This window comes from Python bivittatus, unplaced genomic scaffold (assembly GCF_059951505.1).
Source record: "Python bivittatus isolate LINGU-HERP-01145 unplaced genomic scaffold, Pbiv_v1 ctg000480_np1212, whole genome shotgun sequence".
NCBI classification, from domain to species: Eukaryota; Metazoa; Chordata; class Lepidosauria; order Squamata; family Pythonidae; genus Python; species Python bivittatus.
The window spans coordinates 19,911,339-19,932,559 of NW_028277075.1; the positions used below are offsets into that span (position 1 = coordinate 19,911,339).

General features: G+C 38.4%; 1 protein-coding gene across 2 annotated transcripts in view; it reads right to left on the reverse strand.

Moving 5' to 3' along the window:
- Positions 1 to 21,221, reverse strand: part of DPH6 (diphthamine biosynthesis 6) — a 224,428-nt gene that overhangs the window by 144,482 nt on the left and 58,725 nt on the right. Inside the window, exons 7-8 of one of the 2 annotated variants that reach the window (XM_025165623.2) lie at positions 20,344 to 20,438; positions 18,495 to 18,582 (exon numbers count right to left, since the gene is read on the reverse strand). The exons of the other annotated variant lie outside the window; for it this stretch is intronic. Coding sequence (XP_025021391.1) covers positions 18,495 to 18,582; positions 20,344 to 20,438 — 183 coding nt within the window. The remainder of the gene's footprint in view (positions 1 to 18,494; positions 18,583 to 20,343; positions 20,439 to 21,221) is intronic. 2 annotated transcript variants of the gene reach the window in all.

Genomic DNA, 21,221 nt, shown 5'->3' on the forward strand with positions numbered 1-21,221 from the left:
TATAAAAAGGACAGAGAAATAACAAATATTTAGGAGCTTTCCAAACCAAGGGAGAAGAAACTCCCATATGGGGCAGGTTTACATCAACCCATGTTCTCTATTATGCATCACATCTCTTTGAGTTAGCTACTAAAATTTGGTGATATACGTATGAATGATTGACTGAATTAATGAACTTATTATTTAAATTTAAACTTTGCTAATGCTCCAGATTTTGTACCATCTGACTCACTTACGTTCTTTACATATGTATTTATCGTCCATAAGTGTTGTATCATACTTGGATGTTGGTCTGATATGTGGGGCAATTTTCTTCTCTCCTGATCCCTTAGAGCAGACTGGATTTTTGAGGACAAAAAGAAATAAATAAAGTTTCAAGCTTTCCTAAGGTTTACAATAGTTCTGGTACTAGAATATACATCTGTGTTTGCTTGCAAGTGATCCTCATTCTCACACTTGTTCTATCTACACAGAATGATAGATCTTCATTCCAAAGAATAAGATGCATGCATCCCATTCACTCTTATGCACTTCTTTCTATTTGTGTGATGTCTAAGCAAACTGGAGGTGCTGGTTCCTTATGTCCTTTATAAGGTTACAACTATCTGGGTTATAAACAGCATTTGTTAGCTGGGGGGAGGGGCAAAGAAAAGGGGGGTCAGGTGGCATAGTAGCATGGGTTTATGCTTTAAGCTTAAGTTTCTTGAGACCTAGGTCTATTTAGTGGTAATTTAGAGCCTGACCTGGAGGGTGGGTGAATGATAGAACACTCTAGGTCCTTTGACTCAGATAACAGATACTTTGGTAATAATAATAATACATTAAATTTATATGGCACCCAACTCCCAGTGATTCTTTGTTAAAAACATTTAAAACCAAGGAAACAACATAAAACATAAATAAAAAAGGTGACAGAGATGACAACCCCAGATGGGAAGAAAAAGAAGAAAAGGGGGATTCATTCACTCTTCCCAAAGGCCTGGGAGAAGACCCAGGTCTTCAGGACCCTTTGAAACACTAGTAGGGTAGGGGCCATTTAACTCTTGGGGCAAACTTCATTCCAGAAGCCAGACACTGCTACAGAGAAGGCGTGCTCCCACAGTCCCAAAAGATGGCATTATTTAATAGAAGAAACCCAGAGCATGCCAACCCTGCCAGATCAAATCAGCCAGGCAGATACGATGGGAGATAAGTGGCTCTCAACTAACCAGGCCCTATGCCATGTAGGGGTTAATACCTAATCTGGCCCTGCACCAGTTCTTGCTAAATCCACATAAAATGTCAACAACAACAACAACAAAAGACATATACTACTGCTTATTTTTACCCTGGATAAATAGACCAGTTAACTAGCAACTGGATTATGGAACTTTGGACAAGTTTCTCTTCTTTGAATCCCTTCTCATCACCTAGCCATTCCAACTTAACTATGCTTAGGAGAAATACTGGAAATATGTTTATCTCCATCACTGATAATTCTAAACAAGTTTCTTTTTTAACCACTCCTATATTAAGATGTCCAGTTCAGTCAGTGTTTCGATATCCATTAAGCACAATTACTTTGTAGTTATCTTAGACTGGAGAGGCCAGAAAAACTCTTCAGCTTCACCTCTTCCATGTTGAATCAACCTGTCCTTTATGCTCTGCATAGAGTTTCTCAGTAGTCCCTATGTTAGGGTGATGAGGGGAATGGTGACCTGGGAGCAATCTTTTTGAGCAATGGCTCCTATTATCTGGAATAGTCTCCCCCAGAGACCAAATTGAAGCCGACCCTGACATATACCAGAAACTGATAAAACAGAATTGTTTTGGAGAACCTTGGGGTAATAAGGGAATGGGCATCTGTGCCAGACTGGCTAGGCTGTCATTTTTATTAGGAGTTTTAATATATTTTACTTATTCTGTTTTATTCAGGTTTTATGTTCTATTTTGTTAAACACTGGGAGCCTAGTATATAATTACAGCAGTAGGCAAATCAGTAAATAAAAAAATAAATTCATATTCCTGAAGCTAGCATCCCATTTTTTTTTTTTAAATTGGGATTAAGAGAAAATCAATCACTCTGAAGAAGGTCAATACATTCACCCATTAGCTCTGTAACTTGGTCAGTTGTTCACATTCAACTGAATAACCGTTGTTTTATCTTGACATCACACTAGCTATGAGATATTCAATTGGCTGGGATGAAATTACTAGTAAGAAGCAGTTAAAGTGTGTGCAACCATTCTTGGGTACATTTGCTATAGCCAGTATGGTGTAGTGAAGTGTTTCTCAACTTTGGCAACTTTAAGATGTGTGGACTTTAAATCCCAGAATTCCCCAACCAGCCAGAAACACTGGTATAGTGGCTACACTGTTGGACTAGGACTGGGAAAACATAAATCTAGAAAGTATGAGTTTTAGTAGAGCCATATATGTTTCATAATATCATCATACAAGCTAATATAACTACAGTGGTACCTCGGGATACGAATGCCTCTACTAATGAACTTTTCGGGTTACGACCAGCTCCGGCCGCAAAAATTTACCTCGATGTGCGAACTCCGCCTCGGGGTACGGTCATTTTTCCGCCCTGACATGTGGTCCGCGGCCGTTTTCCCGCCGCACCGCGCCCGGCCGTTCTCCCGCCCTGCCGTGCCGCGCCCGGCGTTCTCCCGCCCCGCCCGTTCTCCCGCCTCGCCCCGCCACGCTGTGCCCGGCCGCTCTCCCGCTGCGCCGCACCGCACCCGGCCGCTCTCCTGCCGCGCCATGCTGCGCCCGGCCGTTCTCCCACCCCTGACGCGTGGTCTGCGGATGCCAGAAGCCAGAACGGATTAACGGTAATTACACTGAACCTTATGGGAAAATTTGCTTTGGGGTGCAACCAAATTCGGAGGGCGGAATGGATTAACCGGATTTACATTGAATCCTATGGGGAAATTTGCGTCGGGTTACGACCAACTCGGGATATGCCCAGAGTCACGGAACGCATTAAGTTCGTATCCCGAGGTACCACTGTATATGGGTTTTGGCCTAAGGCTGAGAAAATGGCAGTGTTTCTTTCATAAGGAGTTAAACAGCAACTTGCCCCACTAATACTGGAAGTCTACTGAAAAAGCATAAGCTTTAGAATTTCTTTTACAGAAAGCATACAGCTGTGTACATACTAAAATTTTTAAGCTCACTAATGAAGCTAATTTAATTCTCCTTTTGAGATCTATACCATATAATGTATAGGACACTCACTAAAAAAAACTATTTTGTTTTCAAATAAAATCTCTATAGTTTTATTCATACAGAACCAACTGAAAAAAATAACTCCCTGATAATATTCAGGCACCTTGGATTTTTTCTTCTTAGATTCTACAACATATCTAGGAAGCATTTTGACTTTAGGGCTTATGCTGTTTTATTTGCTGATAGGACAGAAGACACATCTGTGCAGAGGCAATCCCCAACTTTCTACACTTCTCACCGCATACAGAGATTCCTACTTTACCCGTCCAACCTCTACACACACCTCTTGACCTAACTCTGACACATACTTCAAAATGTCTGTGAAGGAGGAGAACATCTGATTTCCTTTTCTTCCAGGAATCCTACTTTGGATCAGTAAAGCACTGAGAGAAGCAGCGGGAGGGGAAGCTATAAAACGATTATGATTTGCCACTTATTTCTCCTCTTTAACCAGAAACGCAGAGGTAAACTGAGAGAGCTCTCTTAATTTTCAGGCCTGTTCCATCAAAACAGAAAAAGTTGCTCAACATGTAATCAGGCATGGTTTCAAGACAGGTCAGAATTGAGCCCCTGTAAACTTGCTACGTCTCAAATTTCAAGCATGCTTCAAAAAGAGCAAGCATAATTAGCAGCCTCTGTGTCTGTTTAAAATTTTCATTTCTCAGCACAAGAAACTTGCTCTTATAAACAACTAAAAGTGACAGCAATTCTCAAACTGGAATAGAGCATGAAACTCTAAAATTGGAAGGAAAAGGCTCTGCTAATCTCTTCTTGCTTTTTGCTGTGATCATCTTTCTCATCTGAACAATGTTTTGCAGGAGACTACATGCAGCTTGTATCGTGAGTGCATTCATACATAGGGTTGGAAAGACCCTTCCCTTATGAACAGTGAATAGGTAACATCTGTACCTATACATTGCCATTCATAGAAAGAAAGAAATGGAAGGGGAACTATTGAATATGTGAAGCTGAATTTCTTAAATAGGAGAAATAGTGGATATATCTGTACCCTTGCCCCACAAAAATTTATGATGTTGTTGATATATATTTTAAAGACAGTAAAAAAATAATAATTACACATTATTGAAAGATAAAAGACCCAACTGGCACACAAACATGCCTTCGTCTACAAACATTTCAACAAAAATGGATTTCATATGCAAATGGAAATGGAAACATGCAACATGTCAACATTTCAGTGGTGATAAATAGCTTCTAAACAGTGCTACTTTTCTGTACTGCCCAGCAACTCCCAAGGACAATTACTGAATCCAAAATGGAAAGGGATTATGACTCAGTAGTCTTTTAAACTACCTTCTAAAAATAGAAACAAATCTTTCTTCCTTTCTTTTACGTTTTACAAAATAGCGTTTAAATGTTTTTAAGCTACTTTAATCCTATGGAGATTAACAGAAGATTTTATGCTCTAAGAAGCTGGATAGGAATTATTTGTTTTAAAAAGCAATGAATAAAATCTTACCTGTCAGATTCTGATCCTCTCATACATAAGATTTGATCTTGTTTGCTAGACACATTTTCTCATTTTACCATTAAATTAATCAGTGACTTTATTTATATGAAATATTTGCTTTGTCCCTTATATAGGAATAAATGTGGCTAAATAACAGTCCTCACTTCCAACCTGAAAAATGTAAGCAGGGCAATTCTGTACACACACACAACATGCCCTGATAATCCATCTGCTCATTTCTCTTACAGTATGAATGAAACATCAGAACTACTTTCTTAATGACCCAAATTTTGAGCTCTAGTTCTCCGTGCTTCACCACAGACTTTATATTTTGGAGCATAACCAAGTGAGTTAAAGATGAAAGATTTGTGAGCTGTGTGTGTGTGTGTGTGTGTGTGTGTGGTGTGTGGAGAGAACTATTCAAATAGACCAAAAATTAGCATAGAAAGTTTGATTTACTACTTGGGCATTTTTGGGGGCCTGTTTATTCAACTTAAGGAGGGAGGTACTGTATAAGTGCTTCAATCTAAAGCCAAAAGGGTGCTTCAGTGTTTGTGCACATGCACGCTTCATCTGTTGGCCCCTCCTGTGTCTCTTCCTAGGGTCTCACAGAAGGTGAATGATCTGTGGGAAATACATGTTAGAGTGAAGGAGGGGCAACCAAGATGAAGCGAGGTGCTTTGGAGCAAGCATGAATGTGCTATCAGTGCCTCCTTAACTCAAATGTCTAGTTTACTCAGCTCGTGTGGCTACCATGCAAGCTCAGGAAAGACAAATCTTCTTTAAGGAGATGCTGACAGATATGCCATAGGCACCCACACCTGTTCTGAAATAGCTTGGATCTAAAGTGCTGCACTTTGTATCCCTAAACTATATAATTCAGTCTATTTGGTCTAGATCAGGTCTGTGCAATTTGTAGAGGGGTAAGGGCCACGCTAATTAAAAATGATTGCAGGCCACAAAGAATAGCTAGTGCACCAATCAGCTGTTTGGTACACAGCGGTGTAGTGGCAGCAGTGATGGAACTGGTGGTGTTGATGAGACCTGGAGGCACTAAAGGAGCTTGGCAGCCCATCTTTCAGGATGGCAGTAGCAGATCCTTCTTGGTGGCGGTGACGTTTGACAACAGAGGATATACTGAGTTTTTTTTAAAAATGCCAGCAAGCTGCACAAGGCTGCTTGATGGCCAAATGGGGCCCACGGCTGTATGCTGTGCAGGCCTGGTCTGAATGCTCTTGCTGTTTCTGAAGATCCACAGTGGTTGGCGATTTGGGAAGAAGTAACTGTGGCTCCTAACCCAAGTAACCATTTTTAAATGCACTGATGAAATCAATTTTACTTTTAGGCTTCCTCTGGCACAATAAGTTAAAATGCCTTCTTCAGTAATCCGGTGGAGGGTCACTTTGGAGAACATGAAATTAGTTTCCTATGATCTTCAAATGAGGCTAATACATCAAAACATTTTACTTCATGTATATTAGACACCTTAGTAAATGTTTAATAAGGGAAGGTTACAATCATCTTGCTGCTGGGGGTGCAACTCAGGAGTTGAAACATTTAACTCAGATGGTTTGGACCTACAGTATGTTAAATATGCAAATCATCTTCTTGGCTATATTTCTAGGCTTTGGAATCTATTAAGATAGAAAGAAGTGAGGATTTTTCAGGAACTGCAGTTAGTGAAAAGAATGATCATACATCACCGGAAGGAGAATTATACACCTGATTTGGAGCAATGAATTGTGAATAACAAAGAAAGAAATATACTGTAGTCTGGTGGAAGGGCAGGAAGAGATAAGGAAGAAAGCAATATAGTTTTTGGGGGAGTGGGAGTGGCAGAACATAATTTTGCAGGTCTTCCCTCCCTCTTTTTTTTATATTATCATGAATTTTGAGGTTATATTATATTGTTAATATTGTTATATGAATCTATACTTTTCTTCTATTAATTAGTCTAAACTAATAGACTGCTTAAAAATAGCATACAAAGAATTACTTTATCACTGTGTTCATTATGCAACTCTCTGATTTTCTGAAGTCACTCGGGGAAGCAATCTCCTAGGTGAAACTAATGTAAAAACAGCAAGCATTAGAGGAAAATAATTGCTACAAACTGCTCTAGAAAACAAAAAGAATAATCACAACTGTGGAGTCCTTGGTGCTCTCTGAGCTTGGTTGTTCGCTTGCAGACGTTTCATTACCCAGCTAGGTAACATCATCAGTGCTAGTTGGGTAATGAAATGTCTGCAAGCAAACAACCAAGCTCAGAGAGCACCAAGGGCTCCACAGTTCAACCATGAACTACATATATTCTCTTCTATTGGAATCACAACATTTTTTGAACATTTTTCAAATGGTGTGTGTGTGTGGGGGGGGTATCCTACCAAAACCTGAAGACTGGATTCAGACTGGTTGACAGTATAACCAGTCCCACCCACCCTCCCCCCAGATTAAAAGAAAAGTTATATTAAAAATAACTACAATGTTAAGGCAAAAACAGGCAAGCTTGTTCTCATTCTATTTAAGTATTTCTTTAAAAAAAAAACTTGGTTTTTCCTTATTTTTTGTATCAAAATTAAGCATTTTCAGTATGAACATTATACTAATATTCTTTCAGCACTAACAGCTTCTTCCCAAGAAAGAAAAGGAGAATCCATCTGTGATTAAGGCCTACAGAGATATCAGCATCATAAGGTGTGAAAAGCAGCAATGACATAATACAAAATGATTATGAGTCAAAAGCTTCCTAAATGCAAAATTCATGTCACTTTCAAACAGTGGATTTTGGTATGGCTTTTTCCCAACTAATACAACAGAACTTTTTGAAAAACAAACCTTAGTTCAACACATGATGAAAATACAATTTATTTATATCAAAATGATCCGCAGATAATTTTTCATTACCAAATGATACAGCAGAAAACAGAAATGCATATTAAAAATAATCAGATAGGTGGAATTTATTTTTAGTGACATAAAGCTGCAAAACTCCTTTCCTACAGAAATCCACTCAGAGCAGCTTCTAAAGAGGTAATAATATTATCATGGATCAGAGCTACTTTTTGTTTTATTAGAGCTCAATCTTAGTCTGTCTTTCAAAATGTCCTATAGGCCTTGACCTTATATAAAAAAACAGCTCCCCTGTCAGAAGAGAGATCCCATAGAAAAGCATATTTTTAGATACAATTTCTAAATATGATCTTTTCCCCTTTCTTTAGCTCTTTAGCCCATACATATAGATAAAAAGCAGAATTGTTTTTCCTTTCTTTGTTACTCCCCTCCATATCAAAACATCATTTTTTTCATCCTTTCTCCCTAATCAAAATGAATTTTGCCTCATTTGTGTTCCAGCAACTTGGTTTCTGTTTCATGTTATGATTATGCAGCAACAATTGTAAGGTCCATCAGAAGTTATACGCTTATTAGACAACAATGAAGCTTTGATGGAGTGGACTTCTTCCAAACTGGTGAGCATGTCAGGAGGAAAAAGAGGTAAAGCAGTTTCTTGGTGTTGGCAAAATCCTAGGTTCATCATGCAACTCATTTTATCTTGAGTTATGCCAATTTCTACTTGTTGCAATAAACGTTTAACCATGAGTCAAACTCAGTGGGGTCCAAAAATATTCCATTTTACATAGCAATCAGCCATAAGGGTTTGTGTGTTACTCACATACACATACAGCTTTTTCACTTAATCTGATGGGACTTCAAAGTATTTAATGAGGCTGGATATTAACTCAGTGGGTTGTTTAGTGAAAATAGAACTGAGCATGCTTAGCCTTCAGAAGCAGTAACAGAAAACATTGGTATAGTAACATCCTTCATATATACGAAGAACAAATATTTATTTTCAATTACACCTGAAGGCATGGTTAATTCTAACAGGTTGAAGTTACAGGAGGGTATTATTTGACAGAACATTTGGAGAAACTTCTTAATGGTAAAAGGAGATTAACAGCATAACTAATTGGAATCAGACATAACTTTGTCCCTGCTAGAAGTCTTCCTGCAGAGATTGGAGAGCTGTTAGGGATGATCTAAATCAGGATTTCTTACGTTAAGGACTGGGTTGGACTAAATGGACTACAATACCTTCACTACTGAATTATTTTATTTATTTATTTTTATTTATTTATTTAGTCAATTTATATAGCCACCCATCTCAGCAAATGACTCTGGGTGGCAAACAACATTTTAAATCAAATAAAAACAATAAAAACTATTACAATTGTGACTACAAAAATTAAAATACATAGCAGCTGAAAAAAATATAGCAGTTACTTCACACACTCAGGACCCCAGGCCTGGGCACAAAGCCAGGTCTTTAGGGCCTTACAAGAACCCTAAATCTCCAGAGGAGAATATTCCAGAGGGTGGGCTTCAGCAGAAAAGGCTTGCCTTCTGGGCCCCACCAGCCAACATTCCTGGAGCATGCCCCTCCTGTCAGACTGGATAGGACAGACAGAAACAACTGGGGAGAGATAGTCCCTTAAGTCAGTCAGTCCCAAGTCATGAAGGGCTTTAAAGGTGATAAGCAGCACTTGAATTGCACCCAGAACAACTGGCAGCCAATGCACCTCACAAATATTGGTGTTACATGTGCCAAATAGTTTGAATCATTTACTACTCATGCAGCCATATTCTGTACCAACTGAAGCTTCCAAATGCTGGGCAGCCCCATATACAGCACATTGAATTGTCCAGATGGGAGGTCATGAGGGCATGAGTGATTGTAAGGCTTCCCTGTCCAGGAACACACACAACTGGTATGCAAAGACCCTCCCAGCCATGGCTGCCACCTGCTCATTGTGCAGGAGCTGAGTCCAAGAGGACTCCAAAATTGCGTCCAAGTCTGAGGCAATGCCACGTCATCCAGAACCAAAGATGGAAGATCCCCGGCATCAGAAGGTCCAAAAGCCAAAAACCACTAAGTCTTGCTTGGGTTAAGCCTATTGCACCCCATCCAAGCCCCCAAAGCCTCTAGCACATTGACAGTATCACTCATGCAGCCTGGTGTGGAGATGTAAAGCCAGGTATCATCAGCATTCTGGTGGTAACTCACCCCAAATTGTCAGATGATCTCCCCCAGCCGCTTCAGGTAGATCAGTGTTTTTCAACCTTGGCAACTTTAAGATATGTGGACTTCAACTCCCAGAATTCCTTAGCCTGTCATGCTGGCTAGGAAATTCTGGGAGTTGAAGTCCACATATCTTAAAGTTGCCACGGTTGAGAAACACTGATGCAGATGTTAAAGAAGGGAGAGAGAACCAAGCTCTGTGGCACCATACAAAATAAAGGCTCCAGGCTGAACCTCTTCCCCCATCAACAACGACTGGCACCGGACCCGGAGGAAGAACGACAACCAGCACAACACAGTGATGAATAATATTATTAAAGATGTATAAGAAATATAGAAAAAAGTATGATATTCAATAACCATACTTTTAAGAAGTTTTTTATACATATAAAATCTGTAGGTAAAATCATCTTTTTATGTTATAATGAAAAAGGCAAGAGGAATCTTTCCAATTGTTATGCAAAAATGCATCTTGAAGTCCTAAGATAATGTATTAAACCATAACAGGGAATCAAATGTTATTCTCCCTGAGGCACAAGGGCTCATTGTGCTGCCAGAACCAATCTAAAACAAATTTCCAATGAGCCTTTGTAGTTAAACATGAAGAGATTTATCTAAAGAAAATGCAATACTGAACAGCAGAAGAGAGCACAGGTGTATTATTAAACTAATGCAGGCTAGCCAGAATTGTCAAATGATTATAAAATATTCAATTGAGAGAATATAAAATTAACACCTGTGAAACATAACTAAGAAAGATGACATGTACACTGAACTCAACATGACTGAGTTCAACACCGAACTCAACATGCAATACACTCAACAAGTACCATTCTTGTTTAATCTGGACCACTCAGACAGGATTTCTATTACAATTATCATGAATTATAAGTAGGGATTCAAGTGAACTGTTTTCTATGCTATCTACTTTTTTATATGCTCAGCCTTACTTGTAATACCTCTCTACCCTAACTGTGATTGAGTTTCAAGATTTTAAAAAACAATTACCCATAAGCTGGATAGATCTCTGATATTATTTTTAAAATTGTATAATGTGAGATTTACTTATTATCACCATGACAAACATCTTTTGATACAAATAAAATATTCTATGTGCATAAAATACAAACTCACATTATCCTTCTTCAACATCCAGAAAAATGGAAGAAGGAATACTATAATACTTAATTATAAATCTAAATCAGTGTTTCTCAACCTTGGCAACTTTAAGATGTGTTGAATTAAACTCCCAGAATCCCCCAGCCAGCACTGAGCCCAAATTACTAATTCTACTCTCCTGCAGAAAGAGAATCAATCCAGGCTGCAGAAATAATTGCAAAGCATCTTGAAGTGCCATATATATCCAGAAGATAAATGTTCACTGGGAGAAGCAGCAACATGTTCCAGATTTGGGCTGGGACAGATATGGCATTTACAAAAAAACTCTCACCCTAAACCTCTCATTTCTAAAAGTTATAAGATGCTACATAGGAAAGCACAGACAGAACAGGTGAACATTTTCTCCTTTCTCTTTCTGTCCTCTCCTTCTTCTCCTCCTCTTCCCTTTGAACTAGTATTAGCTAAAATGCCTTTCATTCATGCAATCATTCTTGCTATGTAAGCCAATGATTGTATATCACAAGAATCCAGAGTTTACCCCTCAGGGTATATGCAATGTACAAGCAGTTTTTAAAAAAAATTTTAAGTATAATACTCTGATGTTACAGAGGATGTTGCAGGCACATGTGTAAACAGGTGCATTTCCATTATTTCTACTATGTGTACATCTGCCTTAAAAACAAGCATCAGAAATCACTGTGTATATTTGTCAGGCATGAAGCTGACATTAAAAAAAAAAAAAAAAGACCTACCAATTTTCTCCTTGCTTTCCCATGTGCAGTTTTGACAAGAAGCTATGAAAACAGTTCTCAAGCCATAAGACTTGGTGGCAATCAACCATATTTTGCAAATTCCAGACTTTATGTGAGCTGGTAACTTGACAAGAATAATTAAATGGCTAAGGCTGCACTCCTATTGTAACTGAAGAGTGAGTTAGGAATGATTGACAGCAGTGGAGTGGAATGGTTAGTAGAGTCCGGGTGAGTGACAAGTGAAGAATGTCAGTGGAGAAATGATAGATAAGGGATGGAGAGACACAAACATGTTGGGGAGAAGAAAAAGAGAAAGAGAGAAGGCATAGGTAAAAGACTAACAATTAGATTAGACTATTATTTGTTATTTACATGACCTTATTTATTTGACACGGGTAAACATATTTGTGCATTTTAACAGTCATGAATGTGTTTTTGTCTTGGAGAATTCTAAGTATGCACATCTCATTGTACATGCTATGTGTGTATATTTTTACACAAGAGGGAGGGAGGGAGGGGGAGGGGGAGAGACAGACAGACAGACAGACACCTAGCACCCTCAGAATTTGGTAATGGCAGATTCCTTGTGACTAAGCCTCGTGATTTATCCAGTGACTTCAGGGGAAGTAGGATTTTAGGATTCTTAGAATATCACACTTACTTAGATATAAATCCTACTGAAGTTAGTGTGGCTTATTCCTGTAAATTAAACCATAAATAATAAATTATTCTATTAGGGCAACACAAATTACAAATGCTAAATTGATAGCATCTTGCTCCATTTGGCTTGGAAGCTAAGTAGACGTAGGCCTGATTAGAAGTTGGATAGGAGACTCCCAGAGAATGCCAAGCCTGAAGGTCAGGCTGGAAACTCAGAGCATTCTTGGGAAAAGAACAGACCAACAGCAAACTAGTGGGGTCACGAAAACCATATACAGTACTGTGCAAAAGTTTTAGGTAGGTGTGAAAAAATGTTGTAAAGTAAGAATGCTTTCAAAAATATATATTGTAATTGTTTATGTTTATCAATTTACAAAATGCAAAGTGAGAGAACAGAAGAGAAATCCAAATCAAATCAATATTTGGTGCGACCACCCTTTGCCTTCAAAACAGTATAAATTCTTCTAGGTACACTTGCACACAGTTTTTGAAGGAACTCAGCAGGTAGGTTGTTCCAAACATCTTGGAGAACTAACCACAGATCTCCTTGGATGTAGGCTGCCTCAAATCCTTCTGTCCCTTCACGTAATCCCAGACAGACTCGATGATGTTGAGATCAGGGCTCTGTGGGGGCCAAACCATCACTTCCAGGACTCCTTGTTCTTCTTTACACTGAAGATAGTTCTTAATGACATTGGCTGTATGTTTGGGGTCGCTGTACTGCTGCAGAATAAATTTGGGGCCAATCACATGCCTCCCTGATGGTATGGCATAATGGAGAAGTATCTGCCTGTATTTCTCAGCACTGAGGATACCACTGATCCTGACCAAATCTCCAACTCCATTTGCAGAAATGCAGCCCCAAACTTGCAAGGAACCTCCACCATGCTTCACTGTTGCCTGCAGACACTCATTATCGTACTGCTCTCCAGCCCTTCGGCAAACACACTGCCTCCTGCTATAGCCAAATATTTCAAATTTGGACTCATCAATCCAGAGCACCTGCTGCCATTTTTCTGCACCCCAGTTCCTATGTTTTTGTGCATAGTTGAGTCTCTTAGCCTTGTTTCCATGTCAGAGGTATGGCTTTTTGGCTGCAATTCTTCCATGAAGACCGCTTCTGGCCAGACTTCTCCAGACAGTAGACAGGTGTGCCTGGGTCCCACTGGTTTCCACCAGTTCTGTGCTGATGGCACTGCTGGACATCTTCCAATGTTGAAGGGAAGTAAACATGATATGTCTTTCATCTGCTGCATTAAGTTTCCTTGGCCAACCACTGTGTCTACAGTCTTCAACGTTGCCTGTTTCTTTGTGCTTCTTCAAAAGAGCTTGAAGAGCACATCCTGAAAGCCCAGTCTGCTTTGAAATTGTTGCCTGGGAGAGACCTTGCTGATGCAGTATAACTACCTTGTGTCTTTTGCTGTGCTCAGTCTTGCCATGGTGTATGACCTGTGAAATGAAACTGTCTTCCACAACCTCACCTTAGTAGCAGAGTTTGGCTGTTCCTCACCCAGTTTTAAGCCTCCTACTCAGCTGTTTCTGTTTCAGTTACTGACTGTGTTTCAACCTACATATGAAATTGATGAGCATTAGTACCTGCTAATCATACAGCTGACTCTAATCCTACAAGATCCCTGACTTTGTGCAAATGTACAAAGTGTGCAAGTGTAAGAATCAGTGCCGGTTTGAAGCCAAAGGGTAGTCACACCAAATATTGATTTGATTTAGATTTCCCTTCTGTTCGCTCATTTTGCATTTTGTAAATTGATAAACATAAAGAATTACAATATATATGTTTGAAAGCATTCTTACTTTACAGTATGTTTTCACACCTGCCTAAAACTTTTGCACAGTACTGCATATTATGTCTATGAGTTCACCAGGATCTGAGCTTTTAAATCTATACAGACTGTAATGTTCACATTTTGGGATATATGCATATGTGTATGTGCATACAGACACACAGATACAACACGTATACAAATATAATACCTATGAGTATTCCCTAATGCTCTGGAATGTTAAGAATTCCATTAAGCACAGTAAATATACTGTTAGGCTTTAAGATTCTATTTTTCCCCTTTTATTACAGGATTAAATAGTTAAGCAGTTCTTAACATCTGCCTTAAACTGGTGCACAATTAAGTCTGTTTAAATTCCAATGAGTGAACTGTCTTAAACATGCTTAACCATGTTCTTAGCTTGAAAGCATGGAATATTTTACATAAAACGAGTTAATGCATTTTAATAAGTTAAAAAAACTTTTACACTGCCCACTCCTGTTTTAGAAGAATAGAGAGAGAAAAAAGTCAAGACAAAATGTGCATCTTGTCAACCTGAACAACTCTTTGGTCTTAAGTGATCAAACTTTTAAATGGGGGGGGGGAGATCATTTTAATCTTTAAAAAGTGGGGTCTTGAGTTACAATTTACTGAATTTATATAGAATAAATAATATAGGACTCATTCATAACATGACAGAAAATAAATTAATCTGAAAATTGTAATAGCTTTTGCCATGATTCCATCAAAGCACAAAATAAACAATTTTCCTCCTTAATTCTACAAGACATTAACTGTATATACCAAAATCTACACCGGAATTCCATAATGCTGGCTCTTTAAGAATGTGACAGCTTTGTCTACAATGAATTTGAAATATGATTTGCTATAAAACGGCTTGAAACTGTGGGGCTTTAACAAAATCTTAAATATCTACTAAGAAGAGGGAAAGAGCTTCTGAATAGATAAAAGTAAAATCTTGATTCTTATATAAAATATTATGCATTTTAATAAGATTTTTGCCTGATTTATGTAAAGCTTTGTGTTTTTCATTTTCCCTAGCCTGTCACATTGTAGTGATGTATGGAGCATTTTAGCATCAAGTTTGCCATGAGCAATAAAGCCAGTGCCCCTAAGAAATATTAATATATTTCCACTTTTTTATCCCCTCTCCAGGAGTGTTCTTATTCAGCTTATTTGGTTTCACTTCACATAGTCGGCTAGCATAATTTTTAGTCTCACAGTAATATTTTAAGGCTTTGCAGAGCTAAAAAAAAATCCTTGTCAAACAAGATACTGTATGTACTAAAAGGGCATATTTGAAAATGAGGAACATGGTCTTGGGACAAAGAAAATATTTCTATGAAGAAACTGAATTTTAAAGAAGATGCTAGAGGCAAACACAAAGAAAAGTTCCAGTAATAACCATTTTTTCTGGTTCAGACTGCTCCATAAAGTTTTGTGGCTCACACCAGAAAGGTTTTTAATCAAGAGTTACTCATGGAAAGTCAGAGACAATGAAAGTTTGGGGATCAGTGGGCACATCTGGAGTTTTCTACAAACACAGAATGGTTGATATGCTGGTCATAGCCAATCACAAAACCTCACTTAGTAGAAGGCAACAGGGTGAGTTAGCTCCTTATAACCCTCGCCTCTAAGCTCTCAGGATGCTTTTTACCACCTTCGCATTTTTTTCCCTAGGCAGATGTATCATTATGTATCTTTTCTTTTTCTTCTTTCTTTTTTCCTGCACTTTTTATTCTTTCTTTCCAATCTCTTCTCTTTTTCTAAGCTTAGATTGTAATTGGTTTTTACTATTGTAATTAAAATTCTTAATAACAATTATATTTAAAAAAATAAATAATGCATTTTGATGGAATAGACTTCTCTTAGTTCCAGCATTCTTATATATCCAATGCTGGATACCTTAACTGGATTGCTGGGCCACCTCAGCATCACAGATGGTATCTTGATCATTCATTCAAATCTAGTAGTTATCCTTTTTTGTGACTGTTCCATGAGAATTTTATCAAACTGATGTTTTCAAGAATTCTCTTATCCCTTCAAAACTTGACATGGAACATCTCATATCTTGATACAATATTGCACATGCAGACTTTTCAGATTTCCTCTCCAGTTTTGCCAACTATCCTATAATGAGTGCTTTATAAAGGAGGACCCGGAGGAGTATGTGGCAGCCCTACAATTGTCTTCCAAGGGGCACTGTGTCAAGGCTAGCTGAGGTAGCTGCACCTCTAGCTGAGTTAGCCACAGTTTGAACGAGAGTCAGCATAGGAGTTTAAGTCCCTTCATCAGCTGCCTCCTTGTTTTGATGTGGATTTTGGTGGTTACACTTTCTGTTAAGAGGAGGATGTGCTGGCCTTTAACAGAATCTGCTTCTGTCCAGACTCCCTAGGCTTCTTAGCCTAGATAGTGTCCTCCCACCCCAAGGAGTTGCTACTGTCTGTGATGAGCTGGTCTTGGAGGAGGGCCACATGGCCTTAATTTTGCATAAGGCATCTTATAGCCATCAGCTGAGGGAACACTTCACTTTCACCTTCACTGGGGTCATCTGGTGTCTCTTGGATTTTTGGGCTACACAGGTTCTCTGGGTAGGATGGTCTCCTGTAAATCAAGAAAAACCAGGGCATTTTGTTCTGGAGACATTCTATGATGGATCTCAGAGTTTTCATCTGGAACCTGTGGTATCAGATGTATCAGCTTACTCACTTCAGGTCCAAGGTGGTGTCCTATTCCTTATTCCTCTTGGGAACAATAAAGAAAAGGGAAAACAACCCTGAGAATCTCTTGCCTCAGAGGAACTCATGACCTTTTTTTGGCCTTTAGGACCATGTGATATTTGGTTGTCTTGCTTGACTTGGGGAATGAGGTAAAGTAAACTCAGGAGGGAAGACTGGTGAATTCCTCCTGATCATCAAAATATTCACTGTGTTACACTATAAAAACAGTACTAGTAGCATATTCATGTATTAACTCAGAAAGTGCTACTAAGTAGAATATGTTAAAAAAAAAACAACTGAAGAAACACTCCCATTTACCAAAAATGAAGACAATCCTAAATTATCAATCAGTTCCAAGTCAGCAGAAAACTATACTAGCATTTATTTATTTACTTACATGCTGCCCTCTTGAACAACTCTAGGCTTATAATGTGTGTGTGTGTGCGTGTGTGTATACACATATACATACATCTTTGAAATGAACATCACAGTAATATCTTAGTATGCTGCCCCTATTGCTGATTCCTATCCTGCCTCTACTGAGTCTGTTCCAAGTCATGCTGAATGGCACTGTCCTAATTATCCATATACAGCCCATAATAAACCAAATGAATGATTGCTGACCCTGGTTTTGCTGCCTTCCTTCTTCAGTGCTTCACTAGCTGGTGGTGAAAAATCATAGCACCACATCAGAAATGGGGTGGGCCTAACTGCAGGTCTCTGTGCATTATCTCTACTCCTTTCCATGACCCTCCTTTCTACATCCCATTCTGCATCGTTTGAATTGAATAACTTAAAAAGCAAACACATACAAATTACAGTTACAAAAGACACTGATTACAACCAGTGCTTTTATTTAGGATTTATTTCTCTTTCCTTTCTTTTCTTTATACAGACAGCAAATGCTGACTTCTATAATCACCCCTATTCTTGTCAGCCCTACTGGCTGGACCAGACCAGGAAATCAACTCCACAGGAAGGCTAAAACTACTTTTATTGAGATTGGCTGTAATAACAGAATCTTGCAAGTCTGATTATGCTGTACCTCCTCCTCCTTCTCATAGTTCCGTGAATTAGGGAAGCATCTTTCTGAACCACTTCCAAATGGTTCTAGATGTTCTGGACTTAAGAAATGCTTCAACCGCTTTTGCCTAGGCAATGGCTCCTGCATAACTGTGTCAAGGACCTCTTCCGTACTCTCTATAGTTCTGTTAGGAGAGATTGGTGAATTGATCCTGTCATTTCACTATTATGCTACTTCAGACTTGCACTAAAACTATGATCAAATCACATTCTTTTTCTAATGAACAAATACTGACTAAAATTAATTTATTCCCAACTGTCTCTACCAACCGTGTTTCTCTCACCCAAACATGCAAGTACACATATGCGCACATGCACACACACAGAGTTACAATCCAACATTCTCAAATGATACTTCTGCTTCAAAGACATTCATGTTCAGCAGGAATTTCTGCAATCACTTGTACCTCCAATATATTTTTGTTTCCAGATCTCTTCTCGGTAAATGTAAAACAACACTCCCTCAGTCCAATTCATAACTAATTATTTGGAGGAAAAAAACCCTCATTTTCCTACCAGTAAATATGGCATCTTTCCTGAGATTCTAAATGACAATGTGAATAAAAATAAAGTTAACTGGAATGCTGGACTTGCCTTATCTTCTAAATGCAACTTTAACAGGCGGAGATAAGCCACAGGGGCAAATGCATCGGCTGAATGTACAACCACTTCTGATGAATCCCTGTAACACAGAATTTAAAAAGTGTACTGGAAAAAATAGCATTTTATTTTCATATTCAGTTTTGAAAGCACTCTACAAAAAAAGAAGAAAAAAGTATGCAGAACTATGTACAGTAGATGTATAGTATGACAACTATATTACCACTTATGGCACTTAAATCAGTCTGAATCTGTGGTTGTTTTTTATAAGGAACAGCTGCAGATAACTACAATCTTTGCTCCAGGAATGTGAATGGGATTCAATTTAATTTACTTAATACAACTGAGGACAGATTGAATTTCTGTTGGGAATACAAAGGAAATGGGGGTGGGGACGTGAGATCTGGAGTCCAAAGGAAAGGTATTGGGAATCACCACAAAGAACCATGTCTTTATGGAAGCTATCTGCTTTACCTGAGAAGGCAGCTCATACCCACTAGAAGTTCTCACTGAAGAACTGTAGCACTACACGCTAAATGGAATCCTTGAAAAACAAATAGATCACATCCTTTATTCATTTAGAATAAAATAGGAGTGAAGCTGAGCTCACAGAGTTTGTACTCAAGTACTGATTCAAAGGAATTTCTGGGCAGGATATTAAAATAATTTTGTACAAAAGATCTGGGAAATTTGAAGATAATCATAATGTAGCTAAGGGTAAGACTTAGGGAATTAACATATTTTAAGGCTCAACTTTCCCTAACTTGGTGACCTACAGATGAGCTGGACCATACATTTCATAATCCCCAAACCTTGTTGCTTACAACTGTACTAGCTGGCATTATAATTATAATCCAACACATCTGGAGGTCATCAGATTGGAGAAGGTTGCTGGTCCATTGCATTCTATGTTCTTCAAAGTATGATTTATTTATATATATATATTCTTTCTGGGAATATATACTTGACACATTCATCCAACAACATTTCCTACATTTATTTGGAAGATAATTTTCATCTTGAACTTCTCTAACTCAGATAATTTTGTCAAAGTGTATCTACCTGGGGTTACTCCCAAGTGAGATATTTGAGGTCTGTAAACAAATTATCATTCTTCACTGCAGTTATTGATCTGAACATGGGATAAAGCAGACACACTGTAAATTCAGATGAAATAGATTTCATCAAAATATCTTCCTGAATACATGCAGGCTAAATTCTTTACCATAATTATAATGACAAATCTACATAGGTATAAGAAATTCCCCCATACATCTACACATACATTTTAAGAATGCATGGCAAAGAAATAACCTACTCAGGGCAAGCTGGACAGGTTCAAAACATTAGCCTTCAAAAACATCCTTTAATGATTCAAACAAAATGTTTAGCATTATCATTCTAAGTTGCTAATGTTAAAACGGAAAAAAGGGGGAGGGAGGGAGATTGAGGGAGAGAAAAGGGAAACAGAGTTAATGGAACCTACAGGCTACTGATGTGGCAGTTTATCAAATGTAGCTGTAATGAAAGATAAATATTACTGGCAATTCGCACTTCATGAAAGGATAAAAGTGTCAGTGTGTAGGTACCAGTTTTACTGCAGGCCATAATCAGCAAGTAAACGAAAGTGCAAATGTCTAAAAAGTTTATAGCTTTCTATGAAGGCCCCGTCTTGTCAGGCATTGATTTAGGTTAGTGGAGGACTTTGCCAGTGTTAAACAAAGTGGGTGTTTGTGAACTTAGAGGACATGTTCTTCTGCTGCCAAGAAAAGTGGCCTAAAGCTAAACATTAGTACATTCCCAGTGCTAACATTTAAAGAAAAGAGAAGACATGGGTCCTTACACAACTATTTTCTTCTTAAACAGAGGACAATCCAATGTGAATGTTTCATATTCTCCCCCTTCTCCACAAATATGGACTCCATACTTCTGAGAAAGCTGGAAAATCGACAAAATGCTATCAGGGATGTTACAGAGAGTACTTATAAATTGAGTTTAAATTAACTCACAACACAGCAAAGAAAACACAATACAATTTAAAAAGACAAAACCAACAAAAATAAATATAATATGGACAAAGTAAAGAACAAGATGGCAAGTGCAGCCAACAACACAAACAACTACAGCCAACAGCACAAAGAAGATATATCGACCAAGCTTGCAAGGGGCTCTAACCACCCTAAGGCAAGGCCTGGGAGAACAGCCAGGTCTATAAGGCCCTCTGGAAGTGCTGTCGTGGGTGGTGGGAGCCCTCCAGATTTCAGGAGGAACTTCATTCCAGAGGCAGGGGTTGTGAAAAATAAAGTGAGAAATATGCAAGAAATGGGCAGTATTCAAAGCTATGTTATATGCTAACAGCAGATCAAGGTTTGTACAGGTCAAATCTACACATCTTTATGTGAAAGTAATGTAAGTCCTTCTGTGTTAAGTGAAACTTACTCCCAGATAAAGTGTAAGGTGGCAACTTATGTTGTTCCTAAGACAGGCTGCTGATTCTATTTTCAGTTCAATCCTCATCTAGGTATGATAAATGTTTTCAGTTAAAGAGTAGCAAAGAGTGGGGTTCAAGATGCTGTACTTATTTTTTTAGAGCTACATCAGGTAAGGAAGTTGAGTGAGAGGTCTCAAGATGGCAGAAAACTATAGCAAATGTGGCAGCCCTATTTATTCACTTTCAAGGTTTGTTGATGCAAGTACCATGTCTCAATTGCAGGTCTTTAG